This window comes from Electrophorus electricus, chromosome 14 (assembly GCF_041902795.1).
Source record: "Electrophorus electricus isolate QZ-2024a chromosome 14, ASM4190279v1, whole genome shotgun sequence".
Taxonomy (NCBI): domain Eukaryota; kingdom Metazoa; phylum Chordata; class Actinopteri; order Gymnotiformes; family Gymnotidae; genus Electrophorus; species Electrophorus electricus.
The window spans coordinates 5,492,501-5,519,135 of NC_137510.1; the positions used below are offsets into that span (position 1 = coordinate 5,492,501).

The 26,635-nt window shown below is 50.6% G+C and overlaps 1 protein-coding gene across 9 annotated transcripts in view; it reads right to left on the reverse strand.

Moving 5' to 3' along the window:
• The window catches only part of triob (trio Rho guanine nucleotide exchange factor b), an 83,447-nt gene that overhangs the window by 5,823 nt on the left and 50,989 nt on the right, over nucleotides 1-26,635 (reverse strand). For 7 of the 9 annotated variants that reach the window (XR_014116913.1, XR_014116912.1, XR_014116911.1 and 4 more), the window contains 31 exons: nucleotides 26,393-26,584; nucleotides 26,032-26,147; nucleotides 25,735-25,801; nucleotides 24,887-24,996; nucleotides 24,727-24,796; nucleotides 23,786-23,875; nucleotides 23,484-23,576; nucleotides 23,080-23,191; nucleotides 21,470-21,660; nucleotides 20,900-21,001; nucleotides 20,261-20,400; nucleotides 20,051-20,150; nucleotides 17,715-17,967; nucleotides 9,593-9,876; nucleotides 8,879-9,049; nucleotides 7,688-7,783; nucleotides 7,433-7,569; nucleotides 7,139-7,205; nucleotides 6,694-6,797; nucleotides 6,000-6,069; nucleotides 5,764-5,853; nucleotides 5,461-5,553; nucleotides 5,149-5,199; nucleotides 4,954-5,031; nucleotides 4,361-4,552; nucleotides 3,288-3,468; nucleotides 1,875-2,461; nucleotides 619-866; nucleotides 340-478; nucleotides 215-242; nucleotides 1-127 (listed from right to left, as the gene is read on the reverse strand). The exon at nucleotides 1-127 is cut by the window's left edge and continues 36 nt beyond it. Coding sequence is in view for 6 of the 9 variants with exons in the window: in XM_081696274.1 (XP_081552400.1) it covers nucleotides 1-127; nucleotides 215-242; nucleotides 340-478; nucleotides 619-866; nucleotides 1,875-2,461; nucleotides 3,288-3,468; nucleotides 4,361-4,552; nucleotides 4,954-5,031; nucleotides 5,149-5,199; nucleotides 5,461-5,553; nucleotides 5,764-5,853; nucleotides 6,000-6,069; nucleotides 6,694-6,797; nucleotides 7,139-7,205; nucleotides 7,433-7,569; nucleotides 7,688-7,783; nucleotides 8,879-9,049; nucleotides 9,593-9,876; nucleotides 17,715-17,967; nucleotides 20,051-20,150; nucleotides 20,261-20,400; nucleotides 20,900-21,001; nucleotides 21,470-21,660; nucleotides 23,080-23,191; nucleotides 23,484-23,576; nucleotides 23,786-23,875; nucleotides 24,727-24,796; nucleotides 24,887-24,996; nucleotides 25,735-25,801; nucleotides 26,032-26,147; nucleotides 26,393-26,584 (4,379 nt within the window). In the remaining 3 variants the exon portion in view is untranslated. Of the gene's footprint in view, nucleotides 128-214; nucleotides 243-339; nucleotides 479-618; nucleotides 867-1,874; nucleotides 2,462-3,287; nucleotides 3,469-4,360; nucleotides 4,553-4,953; nucleotides 5,032-5,148; nucleotides 5,200-5,460; nucleotides 5,554-5,763; nucleotides 5,854-5,999; nucleotides 6,070-6,693; nucleotides 6,798-7,138; nucleotides 7,206-7,432; nucleotides 7,570-7,687; nucleotides 7,784-8,878; nucleotides 9,050-9,592; nucleotides 9,877-17,714; nucleotides 17,968-20,050; nucleotides 20,151-20,260; nucleotides 20,401-20,899; nucleotides 21,002-21,469; nucleotides 21,661-23,079; nucleotides 23,192-23,483; nucleotides 23,577-23,785; nucleotides 23,876-24,726; nucleotides 24,797-24,886; nucleotides 24,997-25,734; nucleotides 25,802-26,031; nucleotides 26,148-26,392; nucleotides 26,585-26,635 lie in introns of those variants that run through there. The other 2 variants (XM_035530611.2, XM_035530616.2) reach the window with 2 other exon arrangements.

The following is a 26,635-nucleotide window of genomic DNA, read 5'->3' on the forward strand; positions in this document are numbered from 1 at the left end:
GGGGCCCGGTCCGGTCCCCTCCAGGAGACGGAGGCTCTCGGCTGGCCGCCCACCTTGCATCGGATGGTCACCTTCTCACCACTCTCGCAAACCACGTCGCTCAAGGGCACGAGAAACTCCGGCGGAACTGTAAGGGGCGACAAAGGAAAGCTCACTTCAGTCCGGCACAGGAAACTGCGAGTGTCTCAAGCAAGTGTGCAGGCGCGACACTTACCGTCGTAGATGTAATTCGGGTTCAGAAGCTGCAAAGTAAGGCAGGAGAGAAATGAGCGTGAGCCTGCCGGAGAACAAAAGCCAGAAGAAACTTAAGACCGCCATGGCGTCCCGAGTGTCGGCTACCTTCACGGAAACCTTGTTGGCCGGAGTGTCGCGGAGTCTGTCGTGGCCGTTCTCCTGGCGGGAATCCTTCCTGCCCTCTTTCTCTCTCTTCTCTGACCTGCGCCGGATTCGGAATGCCGTGTGCCATGAAGACGACTTCCTGGATCCGAACCGGGAAACAAGGAGAAAAATAAATAAATATCTCTCTGTCAGAGAGGGGAAAAAAAAAAACTATGCTCCAATTAAAGACAGTGCAGTAGCGAGGCACAGGCGAACATGGAGCCCGGCCCCATGGCGTACTTGAGGGTTCCGTCGGCGTAGTCGGGCGCGCCGGTGGAGGTGTGGCCCAGCACGCGGCCAGGGATCCAGCCCTCGGCGGCGGGGCCCTGCTCCGTGGCCGCCCGGAACACTAGGAACATGCTCTGCTGGTTGGAGGCCAGGATCTGCACAACCTCTCCCTGCACCACACTAATCTCGTCCTCCTTGAGAGCCACGTAGTCCTGGGTGACCAACATGGCGGATATACTGCTACTGCTACTGCTTTCACTCTGAGTGGGGAACACACACGCACGCACACACAGGTGCACACATAGGCCAAGGCACGCGCACACACACACACACACACACACACACACACACACACACACACACACACACACACACACACAGACATACACATACGCATGCGCATGCGCACATGCACACACTTAGTATGACCAGCAACTAGGTTAAAGAAACAGTTTAAACAATTTAAAATTAAAAGCCTTCTAGGATTACTATTATATTAAAAAACATTTTAATATCTTCAATAGATTCAACCAACTCACATAATCCAGCAAGTGTACGCAAGTGTTAACAAAATTCCGAAAAGTGTTATGCGTTTGCTAAAGGTCTACAGAATATTCTACTCTAATCGAACTAGTGCACACAAGTACACACGATCACACACTCACACAGTGCTGAATGCAAATAAACCAGAGCAGCACTCCACAGATGCAACTGCACTAGGTACTGAGAGTGTGGAGGACGAGTGAGAGAGAGCGAAAGAGTGACGGAGTGACAGACAGAAAGAGACAGAAGGACAGAGAGAGAGAGACAGAGAGCAAGAAAAAGAGTGCAAGAGAGAACAAGGCCAAGCCAGTGTAATCCGGAAGCTTCTCGTTAGTAGGCGGAGAAATTTGGGCCAGCTCTCCAGCGAGCGAACTGGTCCTTCTGGCTGCACACACGTGCCTCACTCCTGGCTCGTCTCAAAACCCGGCCAGAGACTCCGGCGTGGGCGTGCCACCGTGGAGGAAACACCAGGTGGTGAGCATTAGTATGAGTTAGTTTCGTGCACTCGCTCCATTCGTAGCCACGGACGCAGCGGGTCAGAGCAAAGCAGAGGAGAGCAGCGTGGCTACAGGTGTACGGAGGACCCGCTCCCGCTCGGCCGGACTGGTTAATGTCCCCTACAGGGTCTTTGCTAGGCTGCAGGACGAGCCCCACTGCCCTGGCGGGTTAGTTAGGAAGCGGGACTAGGCCTGGCTGAAGCCTGGGTTTGGAGTTCGGGCCCTTACCCCGTTGCTGTGCGTGGAGTGCAGGGAGTGCTCGCTGGCGGAGGAGCAGGTGCTGACGCGGTCCGGCTCCTTGCTGTGGCTCGGGCGCCGGCGATTGTGCCGGCCGGGCACCTCCACCTGCTCCGCACAGGGCCCGGGCCTGCCAGGGGCCGCCGGTGGCGGAGAGGCCCAGGGAATGGGGCCCTTCGGGGCAGGGCTGCCCGGGGCGAAGGGGCTGCTCAGAGGGGAGAGCGTGGGCGACGGGAGACCCGCTTGAGCCCGGGGCGGGCCGAGGCACAGAGGGGCTACCGTCGCCCTGGGGGCCGGGCTCTGCGCCTGGGGCTCCTCGCGCAGCTCGCTCAGGGGGCTGTCAGGCGCCGTCGCCGGGGGACACGTACCTGAGGCGCGGCCGTCCGGCCCCGGGGCCGGGTGGTGCTGCACGGGCTGTGGGAGGCGGGAGGAAGGCTGGGGGATCCGCGAGGCCCGCGAGCGGGAGGCTCCGCAGCCCGAGGCCAAGCTGCCGCCGCCCCCGGGGAGGCCGCCGCTGGGGCCGCCCACGCCACTCGCCCCCACGTGGTTCCGCTGGTACTCGATGGGAGACGTTAGTGCTGAGACACACACAAATGCCATTCAGTGGTGTCCTATTACTGTACTTGCCACCCTATCAAACTACAGAATAACGACCCCCCCTCAAACCCTAAACTACAGAACAACGACCCCCCAACCCCTAAACTACAGAACAACGACCCCCCCTCAACCCCTAAACTACAGAACAAAGACCCCCCAACCCCTAAACTACAGAACAACGACCCCCCCTCAACCCCTAAACTACAGAACAACCACCACCCTCAACCCCTAAACTACAGAACAACGACCCCCCCTCAACCCCTAAACTACAGAAAAACAACCACCCTCAACCCCTTAAACTACTGAAAAATGACCACCCTCAACCCCTAAACTACAGAACAACCACCACCCTCAACTCTTAAACTACAGAAAAACTACCACACTCAACCCCTAAAAATGACACTTCCTTTGCACCTACACTTACTGACCACTGTATTGGGTTCACCTGTCATACTGTTGCATTAGACGTGTTTATAATTACATCTCCCAGCTTGGCCAGTTTGTCCACCACCCCTGACCCTGTTCATCAGTGGCCAGTTTCTGGTCTTTGTACTGTCCACATAATCATTTGCAACCCAGAAGTGTCATGGAACTCACAGTGGGTGTTGTGTGGGCATAAGTGAATCAGGCACGTCGGTGGTTCTCGAGGTTTTAACACGAACCCAAAAATATCCGGCCAGCAGCAGGCCAATGATGAAGAGTTACGGCTGACCCTAAATCTGCATAGCAACAGATGCGCAAAAGCACACCCGCGAGACGTTTCTACGTCTATGCCTCCCTGGAGACAGGAGCTAAGATGTATGTTACCGTTGAGGAAGTTCCTCTGGTTCTCCAGTATGCTGTTGATCTGCAGGACCCAGGTCCGGCACGCTGCCGGGCTGGATGAGTGGAGCACGTAGCGCTCGACGCCGCCCGTCGAGGACCGCGAGGTCAGGGTGAACCTGCAAGGGTCGCCGTCTGTGCTCTCTTCCAGTCCTAACCAACTGACCTGTGGGCAGAAAGGTGGAGGGGGGGGAGAGAGAGAGAGTTAGAGAGAGAGAGAGTTAGAGAGAGAGAGAGAGAGAGAGAGTTAGAGAGAGAGAGAGAGAGAGAGAGAGAGAGAGAGAGAGAGAGAGAGGGAGAGAGAGAAAGTGAGAGAGAGAGAGAGAAAACGAGTTAGAGAGGGGCGAGGACATCGACATTGACATCACTCGGGTCTTGTCAGGGTTTTGTGTGCAATAAGTGCCTGTACGTCTGGGCCAATTCAAGCCTCTTGTGTGATCCAGTACTGTTCTGAGTACAGTTCTGCGAGTACAGTTCTGAGAGTACTGTTCTTATTACTGTTCTGCGAGTACAGTTCTGAGAGTACTGTTCTTATTACTGTTCTGAGAGTACAGTTCTGAGAGTACTGTTCTTATTACAGTTCTGAGAGTACAGTTCTGAGAGTACTGTTCTTATTACTGTTCTTATTACAGTTCTGAGAGTACTGTTCTTATTACTGTTCTTATTACAGTTCTGAGAGTACAGTTCTGAGAGTACTGTTCTTATTACTGTTCTTATTACAGTTCTGAGAGTACAGTTCTGAGAGTACTGTTCTTATTACAGTTCTGAGTACAGTTCTGAGAGTACTGTTCTTATTACTGTTCTTATTACAGTTCTGAGAGTACTGTTCTGAGAGTACTGTTCTTATTACTGTTCTTATTACAGTTCTGAGAGTACAGTTCTGAGAGTACTGTTCTTATTACTGTTCTTATTACAGTTCTGAGAGTACAGTTCTGAGAGTACTGTTCTTATTACTGTTCTGAGTACAGTTCTGAGTGTACAGTTCTAGATGACAGATAGGTATGCGCTAGCGACTTCATGCAGACGCTTCCTGTGGGGATTTGGTGGAAGTGACGCACCTTGATGCTGTTCTTGAAGAGGTAGCCCGGCGTGGAGAAGCCCTTCTTCTTGTCCAGCGGCTCGCTGAAGATGACGATCTGCTCGAAAAGGAAGACGCGCCTGTCCTTGGCGCGGGCCAGCAGACCGCTGTCCTGGTCCGATACCATGAAGGTGTCTTGCAGGAGCAATCGCCCCTGCGCCACGATCTTCCCCTGAACGCCGCCAAGCACAGAGAACACGGTCAGAGGACTGAGCAGCCTCCGCAAATCACACACACGCGCACACACACACAAACAGGCACACAAGCATGCATGCACGTATACACACCCACACAGATTCTCATACGCATACATGCATACGCACACACACACACACACACACACACACACACACACACACTCAGACACACAATGCTAGACACCATCCAATCTGTGAGGCATTGGGCTGTAATATTGGTATAGACATCTATACAAACATTTACAGTAAACACAATTCTCTGGGGCTTAAGAATCGCAATTTTAACTGTATAAGCAACTCAACCCACCCCCAACCCTAAGACCTGTCCCACCACACAAACTTCTCCCAACCAATCAGCACGGTGCAATGATCTTACATCGAAGCCCTGCAGCCGACCCACATTCATCATGTCATTGCACCGTTTAGGGACGACACACATGACCTCCACGGCCTTCTGCAAAAGACAGACAGGGGCGACTGCTTAAAAAAGGGAACACCAAGCTCCAGGAGACGACTAAAGGATGAGAGAGTGAAACAAGAATGTGAGGCGAGGCCACAGGGGAAGGCGTACCTCCAGCTCTGCGCAATCCACACCGGCCTTTTTGGAAAACTTTAGGAAATCCTGGAGCAAACCCCCCCGCCCAAAAAAAAAAACAAAAAACAAACAAACAATCAGAAGCTGAAATTTCAACTGATGATAAAATTTTTATTTAATCCTTGCATCCATAATTCAGATAATCGCTCATTGGAATCCACCACACCTAATCTTTTAAGTGTCATCTTAAATCACCTTTGCAAATTTCACACAAAAAAAGGAGACGATTCCGCTAACATGACACGGTGTAACACACACGTGACGTCATGACAGAGCGACAGCGCTGACCTTCAACAGGAGCTGGTACTTCATTATCCGCTGCACCGGTTTGATGAGCAGGTCTGTAATCTGCAGCCTGTGGCCCAAACGCTGCTTCAAATCCTGAGATAATGAGAGAGAGAGAGACAGAGAGAGAGAGAGAGAGAGAGAGAGAGAGAGAGAGAGAGAGAGAGAGAGAGAGAGAGAGAGAAATACTCTATCAAGAAACTCCACAGAGATATAAGCCCAGACCCCATTTTGTGAAAAGCTAACAGCTCTATCTGAATTCACTGAGGTCATTTCAAGTAATTCTTGATCTCTGGTGCTTCTTACCTCAAAATAGGTGTCTATGTACTCGGAGACGATGTGTTCTGATTTAGGCTTGTTCTGGCAGTAAACGATGTACATGTGCAGTCGGCGTTCCTGTAGGGCGACACGAGTTTCAGCAAACGGCACTGCCACTTCAGTGCCCAGTCTGGACTTCGAACAAAATAGCGGCTAAGCCGCGCTAGCGTTTATGCCAATATCGCGCCGGTACGCGCAAGAGCCTGCTGAAAATCACTCCGTACTTGTTTGATGAACAGGGGCGCTAGTCTATCAGGGTCTTCCAGGCACTTCTCCAGTTCGGCCAAAAAGAAGCTGCGTAAAGACAAGTTGGGAGAAAAAAATGTAAAAAGTGTGAGAGGAGAGAGGGGCAAAGAATGTTAGCAAGGCTGCTAAAGGCTGGGACAAACTGTAGAGACCGGCTGGGCCCACATCTGGGTCCGACACTGTTAAAGATCCGACCTACTCACAGTACGCTGTGTGTGTGTGTGCCAGGGCAGATATACCTTCACTTAGACCCAAAATGTTTTGATACCATCTACATTTTGGTCTACCTATTCAGTGAACTGTTGAAAAAAAACAATAACAAAAAGAGGAACCACGTTGCCAAGAACGACGAAGTCCTGTTTGCATGTAACGCATCACGAGTTTCTGTCAGTGCTGAGCCAGTGTTTGGAGGCCCTTCGCTGAACGTTCTGCGAGGTGAACGCGACACTGAAGCGTGTTTTAGCCCACCTACACTTTCATATGACATTTCATAATGTCTGGTTCTGGGTCCACCTTCGCTCTCTCGACCTCGCGAAACGCGTCTGCGTCGTGGGCCACCCACACACTTTCACATTTCACCAAGTTAAGCGAACGTAACCTCTCGTTTGGGACTGCCTGCCAGTTCACAGGACACCCCCCCCCCCCCCCGGTGTGGTGTCGTGGGTCACGTACTCCTTGTGCCAGTCGTAGATCTGGTGGATGTTTCCGAACACAATCTTGTCCTTGCCCTTCATGTCGTCCGGGACCCCCTCCTCCCTCATCCGGCACATGTAGCCCTGGGAACACAACAGGGCCTGGGATGCCGTTACCACGGAGATGCTGCCGGCATGCGGCGTGACACGCAGAGGAGGTGGCTGCGCCCACCGCCACCCGCTCACTTCCTGTGGCGGGCCTCGGCGCTCGGGGTCGGACTCGTGAACGATGCTCCCGACCGGGCTGGGATAACGTGGCCGTCTCGTCACCTTGGCATGCGAGTTGCGAGGGCGAGTCATCCCGCACAAGCCAACATGCACAAGCACTCACTAGAGTCGGCCTAAGGCTTATACCCAGCGCGTGCTGTAATGTCACGAGTACCAGCTGTAGCTCCGCACTGTTCGTGATCCTGCCGTTTCCTTACCTCCACCGCCGCGCCTAGGTCCCTGACGTAGTCTCTCTCCGTCTCCACCATCTCCAAAAGCACATAGCTGCAAAGAGAGGAAGGTGTGTAAGAACACGGGGAAAGTGGGAACGTCGCGAAGATCTTTCCTCTGCTTTTGTGCGGAGAAGCCAGGCAGGGGAGGGAAGCGGCATGAGCTCTGGGAAGCACAGGCCTCGGGAACGTTTCTACGTGTGTGTGCGCGTCTCTGGTGTGGGCTGGTCGGGTGGACAGGCGAGCTGGGGTGGTGGTGTGAGGGGAGTTGTTGACGCTTACTGCCGCTTCTTCAGGAACCCCGCCTTCCGCTCGTCCATCTCGTCGGCGGGCGAGGAGGAGGACAGGAGGGAGTTGCAGGAGGGGCTGCTGCTCTCCACCTGCTCCACGGAGAGGGAGCTGGGTCTGTCCTCTAGACTCTGAGAGAGAGAGAGAGAGAGAGAGAGAGAGAGAGAGATGGATAAGGAGACGGGCAGAAAGCGAAAAAAAATGGCCAAATGGCCAAAACTAAAAAATAACACCCTCAGGCACGCGCACCATCTTGCTCCTGACGAGCTCCTCGATGGCGCTGACGAGCTCGGCGGCGCTGGGCGTCTCCGAACTGCTCGGCCGTCCGGAGAGGCGGGAAGACGCCTGGGGGGGGGGAGAGACATGGAGTGAGGCTCTCCCTTGGACACACATGAGCAGCGCACCAGACAGATGCTCCATAACCTGGGTGGTGTGTGGGCACGTCTGTTCAGCTGCAGGTTATTTCACATTGTTTCATATTTTACCAAGAACAGTGTGTTTGGAGGGGGGAGGGGGATAATCTGTCTTTGATTAGTTTATTACTAGAAAACTTGGTGAGTCAAAAAAAAAGATTCTGAAATGAGTAAGAAGCTGAGTGGGCTAACTTGGGAAATGGGGAAATCCTCAACTGTGCATTTCAGATTTCTGATCAGGTCTCCTTAATTAAGCCAGTGCATAGGAAAGCTCACCGTCGTGCTCTGAGCCCGACATTCTGCCGGTCCGAACAGGGTCAGGGGCGTGGCCTCTGAACTCGTCATCCAATAGGGGGACAGTTTCAGGGTTGTGGGCAAGGAAATGGATCTTTGGGGGTTTTTTTTGCTAAGAGGAGGTATGGCACACGTGTGGTCTGTGGCAGGAATATGAAGCGCAAGGATAGAGGAAGTGGATTTGTCCGTATTCATTTGTTTATGGATTTATCTATTTTATATATTTCATATTGACCTATATGAGGAACGGGCCTTGGACGCCTTTGAGCTTCAAATCGACAAATCGAATGTTAGGTCAAAGGTCGAATGCCTATGGTGTATTCAAATGCCCACCAAGTGGAAAAAACATAAGAGGGTGAAGTGAAGGGACATTAAAAAGCATGTGAGGCGATGAAGGGGAGGAGCAGACAGCCTGGCGGGAGGGGCTTACGGGTATGGAAACTGGGCCAAAACAAACCCAGAGCACAAATCAACAGAACGCTAGAGAGCAAAACGACATCGACAAAAAAAGAGAAAAAGGGAGAACAGCGTTAGATCCAGCCTAGCCTAACTTAGCCAAGGACGTGCACAGCCACTTTAGCTGTCATGGGTGTCTGCGACATACACGTGTACCATATCTGCATAATTTATGCATAAACAAGCAAACACGGCATGGGGGGAGAAAAGAAGGAAAACGAACTGCTAAGAGCCATCGTTTTGGGACACGGGCCAGGGGTGGAGGGTGGAGCCTCACCTTGTCCTCCTGGGAGTCTTGGTGCAGCAGGCTGTGCTGCTGGATGGCCATGGGAGGGGGCAGGGGAACAGCGTCTGGACCCTCCTCGCCTTCCTCCTCCCCGCAGCTCTGCATGCCCGACGAGGACGACTTGGAGAGCGTGCCGCTGCTCAGGCCCTCGCTCCTCATCCTCTGCAGAGGCAGACGCGGCGTGGGAGGGACACAGCGTGTGAGAGAGAGAGAGAGAGAGAGAGAGAGAGAGAGAGAGATCTCAGACCGAGAGAGAGATCTCGCAGTGAGAGACCCCTCGCACTGTGGCTTTTGGCACCGAATGGTTTTTCGCTACGGTGTTCCAGGAGAACGGTGTCTTTTGCAAACGTGCACATGAGAACATTTGAAGCTGAATAACTTTTCAAGGATTTAACTTTGCCAGACCACTAAAATGTCAAATCACCATGATGTATCTTATCCCTTTCTGTTGTTTTTACAGGCTACAAAACAACCTTTTTGCCTTGTTACATTATATTATATTCACGACAGAAAAATCATATTAGAGTAAAACCGGAATCTCTACAACTGACACGTTTTGTGTTCCGGCACCGTTTAGGAATTATTTCCAGCACTGCAGTGACGTCATGTGAGGGAGGTTTTGTGAAAGATAGTTTAGCCCAGGCCCTATTGAGAAAGCTCATCGGCTCATGCTACTCATCGCGTGGCCCGTCCCCAGGGACCCACCTCCTCCACGCTCTCGTCCTGTGGCGTGGCTGCGCTGTCGTCTGAGTCCTTTTGCGCGCCGGCCTCGGGCCCGCGCCGCCCGTCCCGGCCTTTCTTGTGCTTGTGCGCCAGCTTCTTGCCATGCCCGTCTGCCCTGCCGCTGCTCAGGCGCCGCACGGGGCTCGTCAGCCACTTGCGCAGGGTGTTGCCTGGCCGCTTGCCACCCGGAGAGCCCTGCAGGTGAGCCGGCTGCAGCGTGGCGCTACCCGAGAGCCCGCCCTCGTTACTGGACACCGACAACGTGTCTGAAGAGAAGAGACACCGGGGCAGATAAGCCTACATGCTCCATCACTGAAGCATGCCGCCGTGCTCCTTTTGAACCTTGCTATTTGTATACAGTTGCACCTGGTGGCAGTGGAAGCCAAGAATCGCTTTCAAACAGGAAGTAGAAAAAAAAAAACTGCACTCTCACTCATAGTTTCTGGAAGAAAAACTATGTTTTCACTCAACATCTTAAAAAGTGCCTCAAATCACCCAGTGTGCCCATGATTCTGTCAGCAGATAATTATGATTTACAAAACATTCGTATCACATACATGCTAATAAGTCTTAGTGGACCAAAAAATTCCTCATTATCCTAAATGGAGCAGCATTTTTAAAACCAAATCAGTTACACTGGAGGACGAAGTACAGTATTGTCATGGAATGCTCTCCTCCCATGAGTCACGTAGTTTGGCCCCCCGCGTGCAGTGGGAGGGTCTTGTTAATTTTTTCCTGCACACCTGCACCTGGTTTTAATCTCGTTATGTCTATGTATTTAAACCCAGGCTGGTGTTTGCAGTATTGTCGGTCATTGTTCATGTTTGCCCTTGTTCTTGTTGTGGTGTTTAATGTTCACCGTTTATATTAAGTGTGAGTGCCATCATTGTATTCTTTGTTAGCCAATAAACGTCTGTCACTGTCGAGGGAGTCTGTGCGTCCTGTTCCGCACCCTGCGGCGCTCGGGCTGTTACAAGTATAATGTCTCTCACCAGAATGGGAATAAGGTGGCACTGATGTCCCTTGACAGTATAGTACCGAGCTGAACTACAGCATGACTGCTATTTTTAGAGGACTACAATGATTCAAATTTATTATTTTTTTTTGCCATTTCTCCTCAAAACAGAATCTTTACACAAAATCTGTACTTTATGTAAATCTTGCATAACACGCCCCTCCTCTGGACTGATCTTCATGAAGATCCATCTCCACCATCTTCTGAGGCTGCTCCTCAGGGACGTGTGGGAGTCTGGCCCTCGGAGTGCCGGTAATGTTTGCTCAATGAGTCATTTCAGAAGGATTATGATTAAGTACTCCACCAATGTCATTTTTTTCTGCTTCAAAAATTCATTTCCACTTTCTGAAATTTCAGTTTTACTACGTACAAAGAGCAAGGAGGCGAGATACCATCAGCACCACATCACAAGAAGGTCACCAGACCACAAATGCGTCTTTCATTTGTTCCCCGCATAAGACCTGCTCAGAATAGATGCAATACGCTAAATGTTCGAATTTTTTTTTTTTTTTTTTTCCCTTCTCGAGTTTCTTTTTGAATTCATGGGGTTAAGGTCAGGATACAGGTGAGACGATATGAACGAAATGATCAGATATGCGTTTGGTGGTTTTGCTCTGCAATTTCAGTGCGACCTCCATTACAGGACCCTCTTAGGCCAACCTTCAAACACAAACAGACGGACGGACACAGACAGACTTGCAGCCTGCTGCAATACAGCAAACAGTCAAAATAACACGAAACTGTGTACACAGAGTCATATTTGGTCTTCCAGACACAATAACCTCCCATTACCCGCTATTAAACTGCACTGTTAAAGGCCTGGATGTGTTGTAGCCGCGAGGCCAAGCTCGAGACCGAGGGCACAGCAGGGGAAGTCAGCGCGTGTGCTTTAAAAGTCACAACACCACAGCAACCATAAGGAGAGATGGAGGTGTGTGCTAAGCTACAGGCTTTCTAAAAGGCCCTCACAAACGGTTGTTTTTATGTGCGGCCGTATAACATATAGATATATGTTAAAGTAACCACCTATAAGTAATAGGAATGTTTTAAGCCTACTTAATTCTAACCCTCTGTAAGCAAAAATAAATACTTTTGACCTTTTCATAAAGCTAAAAAGCCAACCAAACAAAACAAAGAAGCAGAAGAATAAGTAATACATCAACATGCTCCTGAACTCTTCATGCAACTTGGCTACAGACAAGCCAATATTCTAAAATGATTTGGACTTGTTGGCTCATGGAAATGGACTGCTTTAGGCAAAACCACACCAAACCAACCATGTCCTTTGTTAGAGTAGCCATACACACACTGCAGTCTTCTGTGATTTCAATACCGCATAAGCCAGCATCACGATAATTACTAACCGTCACGGAACGCTCGCGGTTTGGCCAGCCACGTGTAGTGGAAGGATCTGTTTGTGGCCACACTTGCACACACCTGCATCTTGTTTGTTTATAGGTATTTAAGCCCGGGTCGAAGTGTGCAGACTGTTGGTCATTGTTGACGTAACGTCTTAATGTGGAGGTGTGTTGTTGATGGTAATGTTAAATGTTATACTTGTCATTGTCGTGTTCGTTTAATGTTAATCGTATCATGTTCTTTGTTTGTAACATGTGTGAGTGCCGTTGTCTTTGTGTTTGGATAAATGTTCGTCCATGTCGTTGGAGCCTGGGCGTCCTGCCCCTCGCCCTCTGGCACTCGGCCCACCCCGCGTTACGCTAACAAATTATATTGTACAGGCTCAGCTGGAAACATGCCTGCTGCAGTCTGTAAGCATTGGAGCGGGTACATGAGATCACTTCAGCAAATTAGTCTTTAATTGTGGGCTGTACAAATAATTCATAGCACACATGTTCTTCATCCTGTATACAAATGCTTATATCAACGGTAGAGGAAAGTAGACAGAACAGTGGCAGCAGTTATCCGTGCTGCCTGCAGCTGACTTCTTATTAAAGCCTTGTCAGTATATACAAACCTGTTATTAACGTATCATCATAGGAAGGGATCGAAGCCCCCCGGCTTGTCAAAGCGAAACAAGCCAGCGTGGCTTCGTTAGTCAAAACGTGCATGAGAGTACACACCTCTGCAATACGCATTCATGCAGACGCACGGTTCAGGAAAATGGAAAAAAAGCCAAAAAGACTTTTGGACTGCAATTGTGGTCGTGCTGCGAGGCATCCTTCAGGGTAGCAGCATGCTTTATCAGCACCACAGATTGTAATCTCTGCGTTTTAGCGTGCATCTTTCTGCAGCCCAGAAAGCAAAACAAACCAAAAATAAAGGATGCTTTTCATTTGCAGCAGGAGGTGTTGCACATGCATTCACCTACAAAGCTGCACAGACTCGAGGTAAGAAAAAACAAAAAACAACCCCAAAAAACAGAAGCTTCCATTCATCCCCGCGTTAGGTCCATCGCTAAATGTCCGCCAGCCAGTGAAAGAGCAATGGCGTCAAACATTGCTGGACGCTCCGTCCTAAGGCGTGAGAATCCAGTGGTCCCTCCCAGCGTGAGATATATTGCGTGAGGTATATTGCGTTTCTGACACAGGGCCGAGTGGTGGTTTTTGGAGTTTTTTTTCCAGGTGGGGGTAGGAAAAGAAGCAGGCACGTTTCAATCTGCACCTGAACAGACCCAGCTTTCAGTGGAGCAGACCTGCGCCCCTCCTGGAAGGAAACTGGGCACTGGGCCCTTCCGGGTGGTGACTGGTGCACGCTTCCAACCGCAACCAGGCAGTACAGATGGATAAAGAATATCGCAGTGTGATATGATGGAGCAACAGGTGACGTGGCTATGATTTATTAGCACAGGACATTCAACGTTTCTGTTTTCAGCATGCGGCATCGTAACACAGCATGTGCTCCCTGAGACTTAAACCCTACCAAGTGAGCACACGTGACACGTATTCACGCGTGACATGTAAAGGCAAGGCAGTACAAAACGACAACGACAACAACAACCAACATGTGAAACATGGAGCGTGAGTGAGAACACAGCTTTCTGTGGTGTTAGGTTGCTTCAGTGCCACATTGCAGAAATGCACTAAACAAGCCACAGCTACATTTTCAAGAGAGCCTATAAACTGGCATGAGGTGTTCTGGTGCGTAGCTAAAGACTGGCACCCCCTGTTGATGCACAAGGCTACTGTGCACTAGACCGGGCTAGAGGGCTAGGCTTGAGCACATCTCTGATGCTTACCTATGTGCTTTTTCATCTGAGGAAAAGCCGTTTCCCTGGGTGCCTTCATGACCCCAGTGCAAATGGATTTAAAAAGTGGGAGTGGCTTTGAAGAGTGGGAGTAGCTGTTTCGGGATTACAGAACTCTTAAGTGTAGCCCCCTGCAATTTCACATGAACACCCATAAATGTGGGTAATAAAATGTCTTCTTCATAAATGTTTTTTCCACAGCCACATGTGGCCTGTGAAGATTCACTCTGAGTTTTTTAAGACTCTCTCAATTAAGGTTAAGGCGTCTGGCTTGTTTCCTCTAGGACTTTGAGTCTGACACAAATACACACACACACACACACACACACACACACACACACAAACCTGAGTTGATTTACTCCCCACACACTCACACTGCGCCACCCAACACGCAAAAACGTGGAAAAACGTCTACCAAACCCGGCGTATATCTACCAAGCGGCGTAAAGACCTGTGCTTCTTTGCCGTGCGTCCGTCAGAGACACGAGCGTACTGCATGGGGACCACAACAGGAGAAACAATGTAAAGAATGTCGTCCGGACCCCCTGGAGGGTTCTGGACTCCAGCAACACATGCAGCAACAACGTGTGTAAACAGGCCCCCAAGGGGCACGCAAAAACCTAAGGCCTGCCAGTGTATAAAAATAACCATATTTAAGTTCAGTCCAGTCGTAAATCGAGCTATCACACCTGAGTGCAATCCCTTTGTGAATGACACTCTGCAAATTAGAATCACATGAAAGATACTGCATTCTGATTTCTGAAAGTGGAGATTTTCTGAAATAAATCAAGACATTTTAATTGAAGAAAAAAAAACCCTTCCCTGACACAATAAACTACAACGCAACGCAGGTTTCTAGGCAAAAGAACTATTGAGTAATTAGTGAATTACTTAATAAGAAGTATGTATTCGCTCTGTCACTTGAGCACAGCACAGAGGGCTCCCGAGAGGCCCTCCATGAAATGAGAAAAAAAGTCAAAGCTCCGACGCGGTGCAGTCGGGGTTTCTGGGTACATACCCAAATCCAGCATCCAGACCATGCAGTCATCTACACACTTGCTGGCTGAGTTCTTACGGTACACTGGGCCGGAAGATAACAGAGAGCTCAGAGCGTGCGCCATGGCCGGGTGAGAATCCGTGCGCGGAAGCGATCGGCGAGGAGCGGATAAGATCCCTTTACATGACGCACGGGCGAGGGAGAGACTGAGAAAGCGAAGGAAGAGCGTGTTGAAATAGAGTGGGAGGGAGAGAGGGAGGGAGAGAGGGAGGGAATGCGAAACAGGCCCAGAGAGGCAGAGAGAGAGAGAGAGAGAGAGAGAGAGAGGCAGACAGAGAGAGAGTGCAAGCAGGAAAATCCACACTACAAGAATTTTCTAAGTAAAAGAGAGATTGGAAGGAATTTTTCCTCGGCGTGGCTTATTCATGCTAAAAGCCTCCTCTTATCAAGTTTTTCTTTCTATCTAGGAACTGGGTCAGAGCTCCAAGCTTATCCCAAAGACTTAAACACATCTCCCTGGAACTGCAATTCCATGGCTGAGTTAACAGCAGCAGGCAGAAGGCGAGAGGATGAGTGACAGGTAGGGCCAATATTAAGGCACAGCGGGCGTCCCGCCTACACAAGCTGCCTTCGCCCCGGCCCTGTGAATGCAGCCGAGCAGCGTGGGTATACAGGAGCGCTGTAGTGGTCAGCACAAAGAGTCCCCTGTTGGAGTGTGTGCTTGGCTGGTTGTGGCGGCTGGGCTGGAGCCAGGAGGGAAGATTCCTGTTGCGCGTGAACGCACGCACGCACGCACACACACACACACACACACGAACATGTCCTTGCACACACACACACACACACACACACACACACACACGATGTGCCATTCCTTTCCTTTCAGTACCAATCAACATTCAGCAAATGCCTCCACTTTCGGTTCTACTTAGGAAATGTCTGATATGAACTCACTCACCACACTGATATTATGAACCATTTTGCTATCACACCATGATGATTCCAACCCAGGGACCCGACCCGAATGCTCAGAACAGCGGCCATGAAGCCTGAACAGAGAACATGAGTCTTTGCATGATCCATAAACTCTCAAACTCCCAAACTCTCGTCCTCAGTGAACGGAGGCGACAGGGTCACAGGCACTCAGGGTTCCTCAAGCTGGACGTAATTCCTGACTTTATTACAAACGGCCATATATGTGACAAAATGCCACGGTTTGCTTCAACATGGCTAGTTCCTTATGTTACAGTGTCCAGATAATGGCTTGTGGACTGAATATTCCATTGGCTGTAACTGATTCATTTTATAGATAAATGGATATGAATGGATGGATGAATGATTATGTATGGATGGATGGATCGATGGATGGATATGAATGGATGGATGGAAGATTATGGATGGATAGGAATGGATAGATGGATATGAATGGATGGATGGATATGAATGGATGGATGGATGGACATCCTGTCAATTACTGTCAATTACAAAGTGAGCACGTAACACACAGAAGTGAGCACGTAACACACAGAAGGCTTGGGAGGCTGTCGGGGTCGATTCCTCTGATGGCTAAGTCTGAAGAAAGTTAGCAAGAACTGCGAAATGATCGATTACAGCTGCTTTAATTAAAATATCAAGACCACAAACTGGAAACAAGCTTTGAGTTATACCTGGACATGCATCATTACACTGAACAAAAAACCTCACAAACCACACACACAATAGCTGCCAAATCACACCTTTCTGGGTGACCCCAGGAGATCTTATTCGGTCACCGTGCCTTTTATGTTCTCGCGGGCATAAAGCTCTGACCAAGCTGAGCTCCTTGCACAGTTTGCCGAGCATCGACCGGCCGGCCCAACGTGCTAATCGTAAGGTGAATGCTGGTCGGAAATGCCGTGGAAGCGCAAAGCTACCCAGGAAAAGGCACGGCAGGACCTATAAAAATGTTCAAATGTGCGCATGCTTAAATGGCGCACGGCATGCCTAGTGAAACCCCCGACCCTTTGACATCACCGCCGCTGAGCTTTGGGGTTTCTGGGAGTAGTCCTGTAGCCAATCGCCTTGACATGGTAACACGACCTGCTGCATGGCAACCATGTGCTGACAGCCCCTAAGAGTTCAGATGGACTGGGGCCAGGCAGGCGATTTTTTTCATCTGCTTGTTCCCAGTAAGACCTTGATTATCCCTCTCATCGTTCCAGATATAACAGCGTGACAGGCTACTCAAGACGTTTGCCTGAATTAGCATATTTACCATTGGAATACTGTCCATGGATCTACTTGTCAAAATGTCAAAACCAGAACATCCTGTAACGTTCAAATCAGAGATTAGCAGTATGTCAGTAATAATTGCCTGAGCACAAACTGTACGACGCCGCAAAGCTGCTAATGATGGCATTACCCTTTTGCTGTCTGAGTCACTGGTGTCTGTCTGTAAACCGTGTACAAAGAAACAGCTGGAATCCTCCCACCAGTAAGGACTTGTCTGTGTAGCCCTCGGGCCGGGGCGGGCTGAAACACTTTAGAATGGGCCTGTTCGTGGGGCTGGGACCGCTCCAGGGTCAAAGGACAGGGACATCCATCACCATAAAGCAGCCTGGCCGATCAGGGTCAACCGTGCCACTCTGAAGACTCACAGCGCAAGAGCCGGTCAGAATCACAGGACGTGCAGCACTGTTCTGGTGGAGGTGAGCATTCAAGAAAGATTTTCAAAACTTTAGAACCTGCGTCCAACGTGAATCCCAGCCAAAACAGGAGGTAGATACCTATACTGCAAAAAAAAGGCACTGTAAAGACTACGACAAAAAGCCAAACGGACCCATGCCGCGCCCATGACTAACCTCGCTCCGACCGAACCCGGAACCCGTGGCCAGAAGGTCGCGCTCACCGGTCGTACCTTTGTGGTTGAAGAAGCCCTCCATCTCCAGGCTGCTGCGGGAGTGGGCGATGCAGAGGGTGGAGCAGGGCACCAGGCCCTCCTGGGCAGGGGAGCGGTCGGTGGTGCGCACCAGGCACCACTCTGGCTTGTCCTGGGGCCTCTCCAGCAGCTCCACCGTCTGGCCCCGCCTCACGCTCAGCTCCGACCCGTTACTGGCCATGAAGTCGTGGATGACCACCGTCAGCTCACAGCCGCCTGACAACTGCGGGAGCACAGCGAGCGCCGAGCCGGTTAGCGAGCACCAGAAGAAGGAAATCAGGGCGGAATAATTTTTTAACGCGCATGAGCTTCCTGTACCCTAGCTGAGCACGGAGCTCAAGCAAATGGACTTGTGGGGGAAAAAAGTAATAGAAAATAATATGAAATGTAAAACAATATATATTGATATTGAAAACATACAACTAATTATTAAGAATTCATTCAACATGCAGATTACTTGATACAAAATAACCTTACAAATTAATTCACCCTAAATCTAAAACATAATGCCATAGACTTCAGTAAAAAATACCAATAACGTTTACAGCAATCTTGATTTAGTTTACTGTCAGTAACCTTTGAGATCACTAATCAACAAGAACAAAACATAAATAAAAACAAAAGCAAACATACAAACAGCCAACAACAACAATCCCGCTAGTACGCAAGCGGAGACAAGAGCTTGCGTGTGACGAGATTCCAGAAGGCAGGTGATCACGCACCCACGGGTAACGAGGCACAGCCATAGTAAGGAGCGGTACCATCGGTCCCAAGTATTTGCTGTCCACGGTCCCCGCGAACCCGTATCCGAGTAGATCTTCCGAGCGAAACCACGGGAGGCTCCTACGCCGGCCGACTCGACTCTTCCTACTCCATTTCCTAAACACCCCGCCACCCCACACCCTGACCACACACCCCCCCACGAATACTTCAGAGGTTGCTGCTGACGCATCGTGCCATTGCCGCGGCGACAGCTCCGCTCGCGCTCTCCGAAGGCACGGGGTGCGTGCCCAGATTCTGGAGGCATTTAAAGAGCCAGGAGCCCTGGGCCGGAAAGGCCCCAGACTGTCCCGGGACCGCAGTGGTGTGCACTGAGTGGAACTGGCCAAATGGAGACGAAGTGTGAAAGGCCTAGCTCAAGTACGCAAGTCAATTTAGAGATAACGAGTGTGTGTTAGTGTGTGTGCATGTGTGTGTGTGTTGGGGGAAGGCTGCAATATCAACCTTGCATTTGTGTTCATGAAACCTAGTCTACATGTGTGCACTTTATTGTAGCTTTCTAGCCTGCATGTGTGGGTGCGTGTGTGTGTGTGTGTGTGTGTGTGTGTGTGTGTGTGTGTGTGGTACAAGGCCAGCAACAGTGAGCAGTGACAAAAACAAGCCCGCGGGAGAAGAAAGCTCAGCCAAGAAGTGGGAGGAGGATCGTCTGTGCTGGCAACGTGGCTGGTACAAGCATCTTCTTCGCTCACTCCATTAACCAGCTTGCTCTCTTCTTCTGCGACGACACTGGACGCAGTCGTTTACCGCAAAACACAGCACAAGGTAGCCCTTTACTAACTGACCCGCAGTCTACCGATAAGGCATCTCTGAGATCCAGGGGACCTATGAGATCCAGGACATTTATGGGATCCAGGGATCCGGAACAGAAACGATTTTGACAGATGAGGCCACCTGAAGAGCCACTCACACACGTCCTACCTGTACCCGTTAGGTACTAAATACTTTATACACCACGTCGCCTCACAAGGTTCTTAGAACCGACTGTTTATTCATCTCTCAGAGCTCTGAAGTGTTAGGTGATAAAAGAAAACTTAAACAAACCCCGTAGAAGCTTGAAAATGCAATGGAACAGTGTGAGCTGGTCAACACCACTGCAACATCTTGCAGCTTTAGCAAAGTTTTGGGCCTACAAATGAGGTTAAAAGAGCGCAATCTTCACGCAGGGCTCTGTGGTATGTCATCTGTGTCCACTCAAACATCTGTTTTCACTGCCAAGTGTGAGCTCCACTAACGTGTAGCTGTGTAGCAACACAGACATCACTGCCTCTTTAGTGAGTGATAAGTGCACCACGCTATACCAATATGAACTGACAAGAAATCTTGGGCATTCAACTACCTCTGTAATGCGACTGAGATTGCAAACCACTCTGGATAAGGATGTCTGCCAAATGTGATTGAATCTAGTGTCAAAAATTGAAAAAATACATTTCCAATAATAAATGAACGGCACAGACATAGTCAACGCCGCCAGCCGGTGTTAGCAGTGGGGTCAGCAGCTAGTGAGTGTGACGGGCTGTCACGCCTACCTTGTCGCTGTCCAGGGTATTCTGAGAAGTGCGCGAGGCAATGGAGATGGTGTCCGGCTGGCTGCTAGCATCGCCTTGGCTGTCCAGGTCCTCTCCTTCCCTGTGATTGGTTAAGACAGCTGTCAGTCCCAAGGTGTGACCACGCAGGGAAACGTTCTTCCAAAACAAAAGGGTCCTCGGCAGGAAGCATGTTGAGACAGGCGGACATACCGGCGGCCCCTGTGTTTGGTGCTGGTGGCTTTGGGAATGTGGATGGGCTCTTTGAGGGCCCCTCGTAGATGAATAGTTCGCTCCTGGATCACCTCCCGCACATTCTTGATCCACTCTTGCTTATTCTCAATGCTGGAGGCCTGAGGTACACACACACGCGCGCGCACACACACACGCACGCGCACACACACGCGCGCGCGCACACACACGCGCGCGCACACACACGCGCGCGCACACACACAGTACACGCTATTCCATGAAGAGGTCATATTGGATATCACCAACAGACATACAGCATTTTGTGTGTGTGAACACATAAAGGGTGGGGTAAAAACCAAACGCGTGACCAGACTGGTCCTGCTCAGAAACACAGCCATTTCACGTGTTATAAGAAGACAGGAAAAAAACAGCAAACACTTTCAAAAGAAAAGCTTCACTGATAATATGTAAAGATTCAGACCATCACCCACAGGTCAGCTTAGTCATTAAATAAATAAAAAAAGATTTCCTGTCATACTCATCGAGTTACAGAGAAGGAGAGAAGGAGAGAACTCCGGCGAGGCCGGAACCATCGGCGAGCTGAGCGAACCATGAGCGACGAACGTGGCCGAGCCCGTGGTCCCCTCGGCAAACACGCACCTTCAGGACGATCTTGTTGTCTGAGGTAGGTGTGCGTCCGACCCAGAGTGCAAACTTGCAGGGATCCCCCTCCACGTGCTCTGTGACTCCAAGCTCAGAAGTCTTGGGAGGGGGAGAGAGAGCAAGAGGAGAGAGAAAGGGAAGGAGTCTATCACATGTGCTTGTGAGTATTTCAGTTTCAGGAGAATTTAACTAAACCCAAGTTATGAGGTCTGGAGGTAAATGAATGGGTGATTGGATGGATGGATGGATGGATGGATAGATAGTTGAATGGATGGATATGAATGGCTGGATGGATGGATGATTATGGATGGATGGATGGATAGACAGATGAATGGATATGAATGGATGGATGGATGGATGGATGGATGATTATGGATGGATGGATGGATAGATAGATAGATGAATGGATATGAATGGATGGATGGATGGATGGATGGATGGATGGATGATTATGGATAGATGGATATGGATGGATGATTATGGATAGATGGATATGAATGGATGGATGGATGATTATGGATGGATGGTCAAACAGAACCAGCGTCTGCCGCCTGTGTCAACACTCACCATCAGTTTGCTCTTGTAGAGGTACTTGCTCCTGCCATTGGAGTCTTTGACATCCTTGCTGAAGATGAGGGACATCTCGAAGAGGAAAAGGTGGCGATCCCGGCCTTTCCGGATGAGCGTCTTAGGATCCCACACCTGGAAGGACTCCTGAAGGATCAGCTCCCCCTGAGACTCAATGTTCTCATCAAAACCTAGACAGGAAGTGGCAGCGACAGGGAAAAACGAGAGAGTCTACAATTTCAGCTCAGTAAACTCAGATGGTCGAGAATCCAAACTCTGTCTCCGTATAATCTGGTCGCATTCCATGTGATCCCAAGAATATGTGACCCTCAAGCATGTTGAAGAGCATGTGTTTGTGCGTGCGTGTGCATGTATGTGTGTGTTTGTGCGTTTGTGCGTGCGTGTTTGTGCGTGCGTGTGCATGTATGTGTGTGTTTGTGCGTTTGTGCGTGCGTGTTTGTGCGGGCGTGCGTGTGTGTGCGTGTTTGTGCGTGCGTGTGCATGTATGTGTGTGTTTGTGCGTTTGTGCGTGCGTGTTTGTGCGGGCGTGCGTGTGTGTGCGTGTTTGTGCGTGCGTGTTTGTGCGTGCGTGCGTGTGTGTTTGTGCGCACGCGTGTGTGTTTGTGCGCACGCGTGTGTGTTTGTGCGCACGCGTGTGTGTTTGTGCGCACGCGTGTGTGCGCGTGTGTTTGTGCGTGCGTGTGTGTTTGTGCGTGCGTGTGTGTATGTGAAATGTGAAAGGCCTAGCTCAAGCGTGCGCGTGTGTGTGCGTTTGTGTGTGCGCATGTGTGTGTTTGTGCGTGCGCGTGTGTGTGTTTGTGCGTGCGCGTGTGTGTGTTTGTGCGTGCGCGTGTTTGTGCGTGCGCGTGTTTGTGCGTGTGTGTGTGCGCGCGCGCGCGTGTGTGTGCGCGTGCGTGCGTGTGCGCGTGTGTGTGTGTGTGTTTGTGCGTGCGCGTGTGCGTGTTTGTGCGTGCGCGTGTGTGCGTGTTTGTGTGTGTGCGTGCGCGCGCGCGCGTGTGTGTGTGTGTGTGTGCGTGCGTGCGTGTGCGTGTTTGTGCGTGCGTGTTTGTGCGTGCGTGCGTGTGTTTGTGCGCGCGTGCGTGTGTGTTTGTGCGCACGCGTGTGTGTTTGTGCGCACGCGTGTGTGCGCGTGTGTTTGTGCGTGCGTGTGTGTTTGTGCGTGCGTGTGTGTATGTGAAATGTGAAAGGCCTAGCTCAAGCGTGCGCGTGTGTGTGCGTTTGTGTGTGCGCATGTGTGTGTTTGTGCGTGCGCGTGTGTGTGTTTGTGCGTGCGCGTGTGTGTGTTTGTGCGTGCGCGTGTTTGTGCGTGTGTGCGCGCGTGCGTGTGTGTGTGTGCGCGTGTGTGTGTGTGTGTGTTTGTGCGTGCGCGTGTGCGTGTTTGTGCGTGCGCGTGTGCGTGTGTGTGTGTGCGCGTGTTTGTGCGTGTGTGTGTGCGCGCGCGCGTGTGTGTGCGCGTGCGTGTGTGTGTGTGCGCGTGTGTGTGTGTTTGTGCGTGCGCGTGTTTGTGCGTGCGCGTTTGTGCGTGCGCGTGTTTGTGCGTGCGCGTGTGTGTGTGTGTGTGTGTGTGTGTGTGTGTGTGTGAGAGAAACCTTCCAGCATGCTGAGATGCATGGCGTCGTTGGCTCTCTTGGGCACACTGAGCATGACCTCCAGACCATCTTTGATCTCACCCTTGCCCTCCTCACAACAGGTTAACAGCTCCTGCACGTCCACCCACACACACACACACACACGCACACACACACACACACACACACACACGCGAGGGCTTAGGGTTATAAAGGGCTGTGGGTGGAATTAGAAAACCTACCCAAGTCAAAATCCGTAAACCACACACCAATACCACATGTTTCTTTTGCATGTATATTAAACAATATAACCAATAATAAAAGCCACACAGGTAAAGCAATAGCAGGACAGTTTATTCTGAATATTGCGCACTGATTTCTCACACACACACATACAGTTCTGCTGTGTGAACAGGCCCACCTACCTTAAGAAGCAGCTGGTATTTAGTAATTCTCTGCACAGGTTTAATGAGATAGGAGGAAATGGAGTTAGCCAGCCTGTGCCTCTGCTGGATCTCCTACACACACACAAAACAAATCGTAGCATCAGTACTAAATGTTACTGTCACGTGTGGCATGCCAATGCAAAGGAACAAGGTCCTATGTGGAGAGGGAAAATGTCACCACAAGGGGGCGCTGAGATCAGTGCCGTTAACTCAGCCTTAACCTGCACCCCAAGCTAAACGCATTTCTTTCCTGTTGCAGGTGTGATCTGCTGCTCACTCACGTCAAAGTAGGAACCAGCGTGGTCCAGGATGAGCTGAGTGGAGTCCGGCTTGTTTTTGCAGTAGTTCACGTACATCTGGAACTTGTCGGCCTGGAAATCCAGCAACAGGGCCGAATCCGGCAAAGAACAATAGCGTCAAACATAACGCGCGTGACAGATATGGTCAAGGCGCCATTCAATCGGCAAAAACAAACTAGTCACCGAGACACACGTCTTGCAACGCACCAGCTGCGTGATGCACTGTGCAGTTGTGCAGCCAAACCAAATCTCTCACACTCTCCTTTTTCCCTTTCCTAACAAATACGTTTTGGTGTTTTGTCTTTTATGTCCGTTTTTCTTTCCCCATCTGTCTCACGTCACAGAAACGTGGCGGGCCGTGGTGGGAACCGAACGTGGTCTGAGGGCTCATCGGCGCCAAAGAGGACCCGAAAGAGAACCGCGTCCTATTTAAAGTTTGCTCGCGCTGTCACCGTAGAGGGTCGGCTGAAGTTTCCTGTTTGGTTCAGTAAAGAGATCTGATTTGACTGGCACAGCCTCTGCTTTGCCCATTAACATGGCGCGTGGGAGAATTTTATTTTCTTATAAAACAGAACAGCTCTCTCCCTTGGAATATGCTGCAGACAAATATATATATCAACAGATGGTGCATGGACCTGCGCTATATGTTGCATAAACTCTTAAATAAATATGATTAGCGCTAGATCTTATAGGCCCAATGATGTTGGCCAGCTGTTCTGTGCACCCAGTTTCTAGAATCAGTCCATTAGGGAAGAGGCAGTGTGTTTCAGGAAGACACAGTGAAGGTCCTTCTGAGGTCCTAGTGCCTGCCTCTCTGTGCACTGAAGGTTGAGCTCCACCAACTCCACGGACCTGCCGAACTTGCGAAGGCTGACGACCGCGCCCCACCCCACCTCCCCTCCCCCCAATACCCAGACACGTACCCACGTGACAAAGCAGTGGCCGACGTCCTCAGGCAGCTGTTCGTACTTGTCCAGCTCTTTCAGGAAAATGCTGGAGGAGGGAACGAGGTAGTTAAGAGCACAGAACAAGAAGAGGAGGAGCACAGCCACCAACTGAACCGCTCTGTAAGGGACCACTGACTTGTGGTGGAACTCGTAGAGGTCCTGCATGTTGCCAAAGATTATGTGCTCTTTGTTGACGATCCCCGGTGGGATCTCCTCCACGCCACTGGTCATCTCCCAGAGGTATGTCTGCAATGGTGGCCAAAAAGGTTTGCTTAACATTCAGACTAATACTCTTCTTCTTTGCTCTTTTCTTAACATCTTTTAAGAAGATGAACGCAAGCGCAAGCAGTAAACAACTGATAAATGACTGTTGTAATCTTTCCCAGTGGAAAGATTTCCCATTTCTAAGGAAGAAACGACGCTCGAACATTTGAGGATCATGTCAGATCGCCATTTAGCTACGTACAGCTATGCTAGCTACGCATCAGCTTGGGTTTAACCCCATAATGGAAGGTGACTCTTTGCACGCTGCTCACTGCCTCACGCCAGATCCAGTGTTTGCGGGACAGAGCAGGTCTGGGAGACAGTCCGTCTGGTCCCCACTTGAGTCTACACGGATCAAACAGAGGATAATGGCTTCTTTCGGTTCCATCTGGATTTCGATGGGCCATCCCAAATTCCGGATTTAATCAACTGCGATCACTAACCGGCTGATATCACCCAGATTTCTAACTGGTACAGCCAAAAAACGCGATTTTTCCTGGACTTTTCCTTAGGGAAATCAGTTCTTTGGCAGCGAGGTGAAATATTCTAGACCTTTGGCTACTGGTGACATTTCCTTTGAAAAAGAAAAGCACAGAGTGTGACATCGCCTGTTCTACATGGACAGAGCGGAGTAGGTCAGGCTAACACGGTGGGGCATCTGGGTACTGTTGAAAAGAAGGCGACTGGGTGTCGCGCAAGCGCGTGGGCGAGAGTACTCACGTCCAGGCACTCCCTCAGGTCCCTCACGTAGGCCTTCTCCGTCTGAATGAGCTCGGCCATTATGAACCTGCGCGGGACACAAAAGCAGAGGGTCTGTCTGAACCACGGCAGGAAACAGTGGCGGCAGGAGAGGCTCCGGTCGGCACGAGCCTGCCAAAGAATGAAAATTATACGATCTGCCTTCAGCGTTGGACTTTGAGGGGGCGTAGCTGTTCATCTATTTCAGCACTGCCTGCTGTTGGATTGCGTTTGTGTGTGTGTGTGTGTGCGTGCGTGCGCCTCGTGAGGTGGACGTACTCTTTTCGGCGGGCAGACTTGCGCTTCTCCTCGTTGAGCTCATGGTTGGCATCTCGGAGCTTGACCTCGGCCCCGGGGCCGCTGGCCGCGATGATGTCCAGCTGCAAGTCTTTGCTCTGACCGCGGGAAGCAGAAGAGAACCAAAAATAAACAAACAAAAACACAAACGCCAGCTGGCTATAGAGATAAAGGTCAGCAAAAAACCATCACTAGCGCAAAAAAGCTTCAACCTTCCGCTTGGTTACGCACACGGGGCTTTCCTGCACACGCGGGACTTTCCTGCACACGTAACGTACGGCCTGGCAGGTCACGGCCGTAGCACCACATCCACGTGTCTTATACACGCACACACACTCCCCACCTTGTTGGAGTCGGAAGAGATCCCCAGTGCCTTCTCCAGGCAGGAGCGGTGTTTGTCCATGCGGAGAGAGAAGTCGCGGTAACGCTTGTCCACGGAGACCACCCATTTCTTGATCTCGCCGGCGTGGGTGTGGCCCTTCTCACAAAAGCCGTCCGCCAACTGGATCAGCAGCTTCACTCGCTCTTTGGTTTGCTGGAGACGGAGACAGGGAGGGAGAGAGAGAGAGAGAGACACACTGATTTA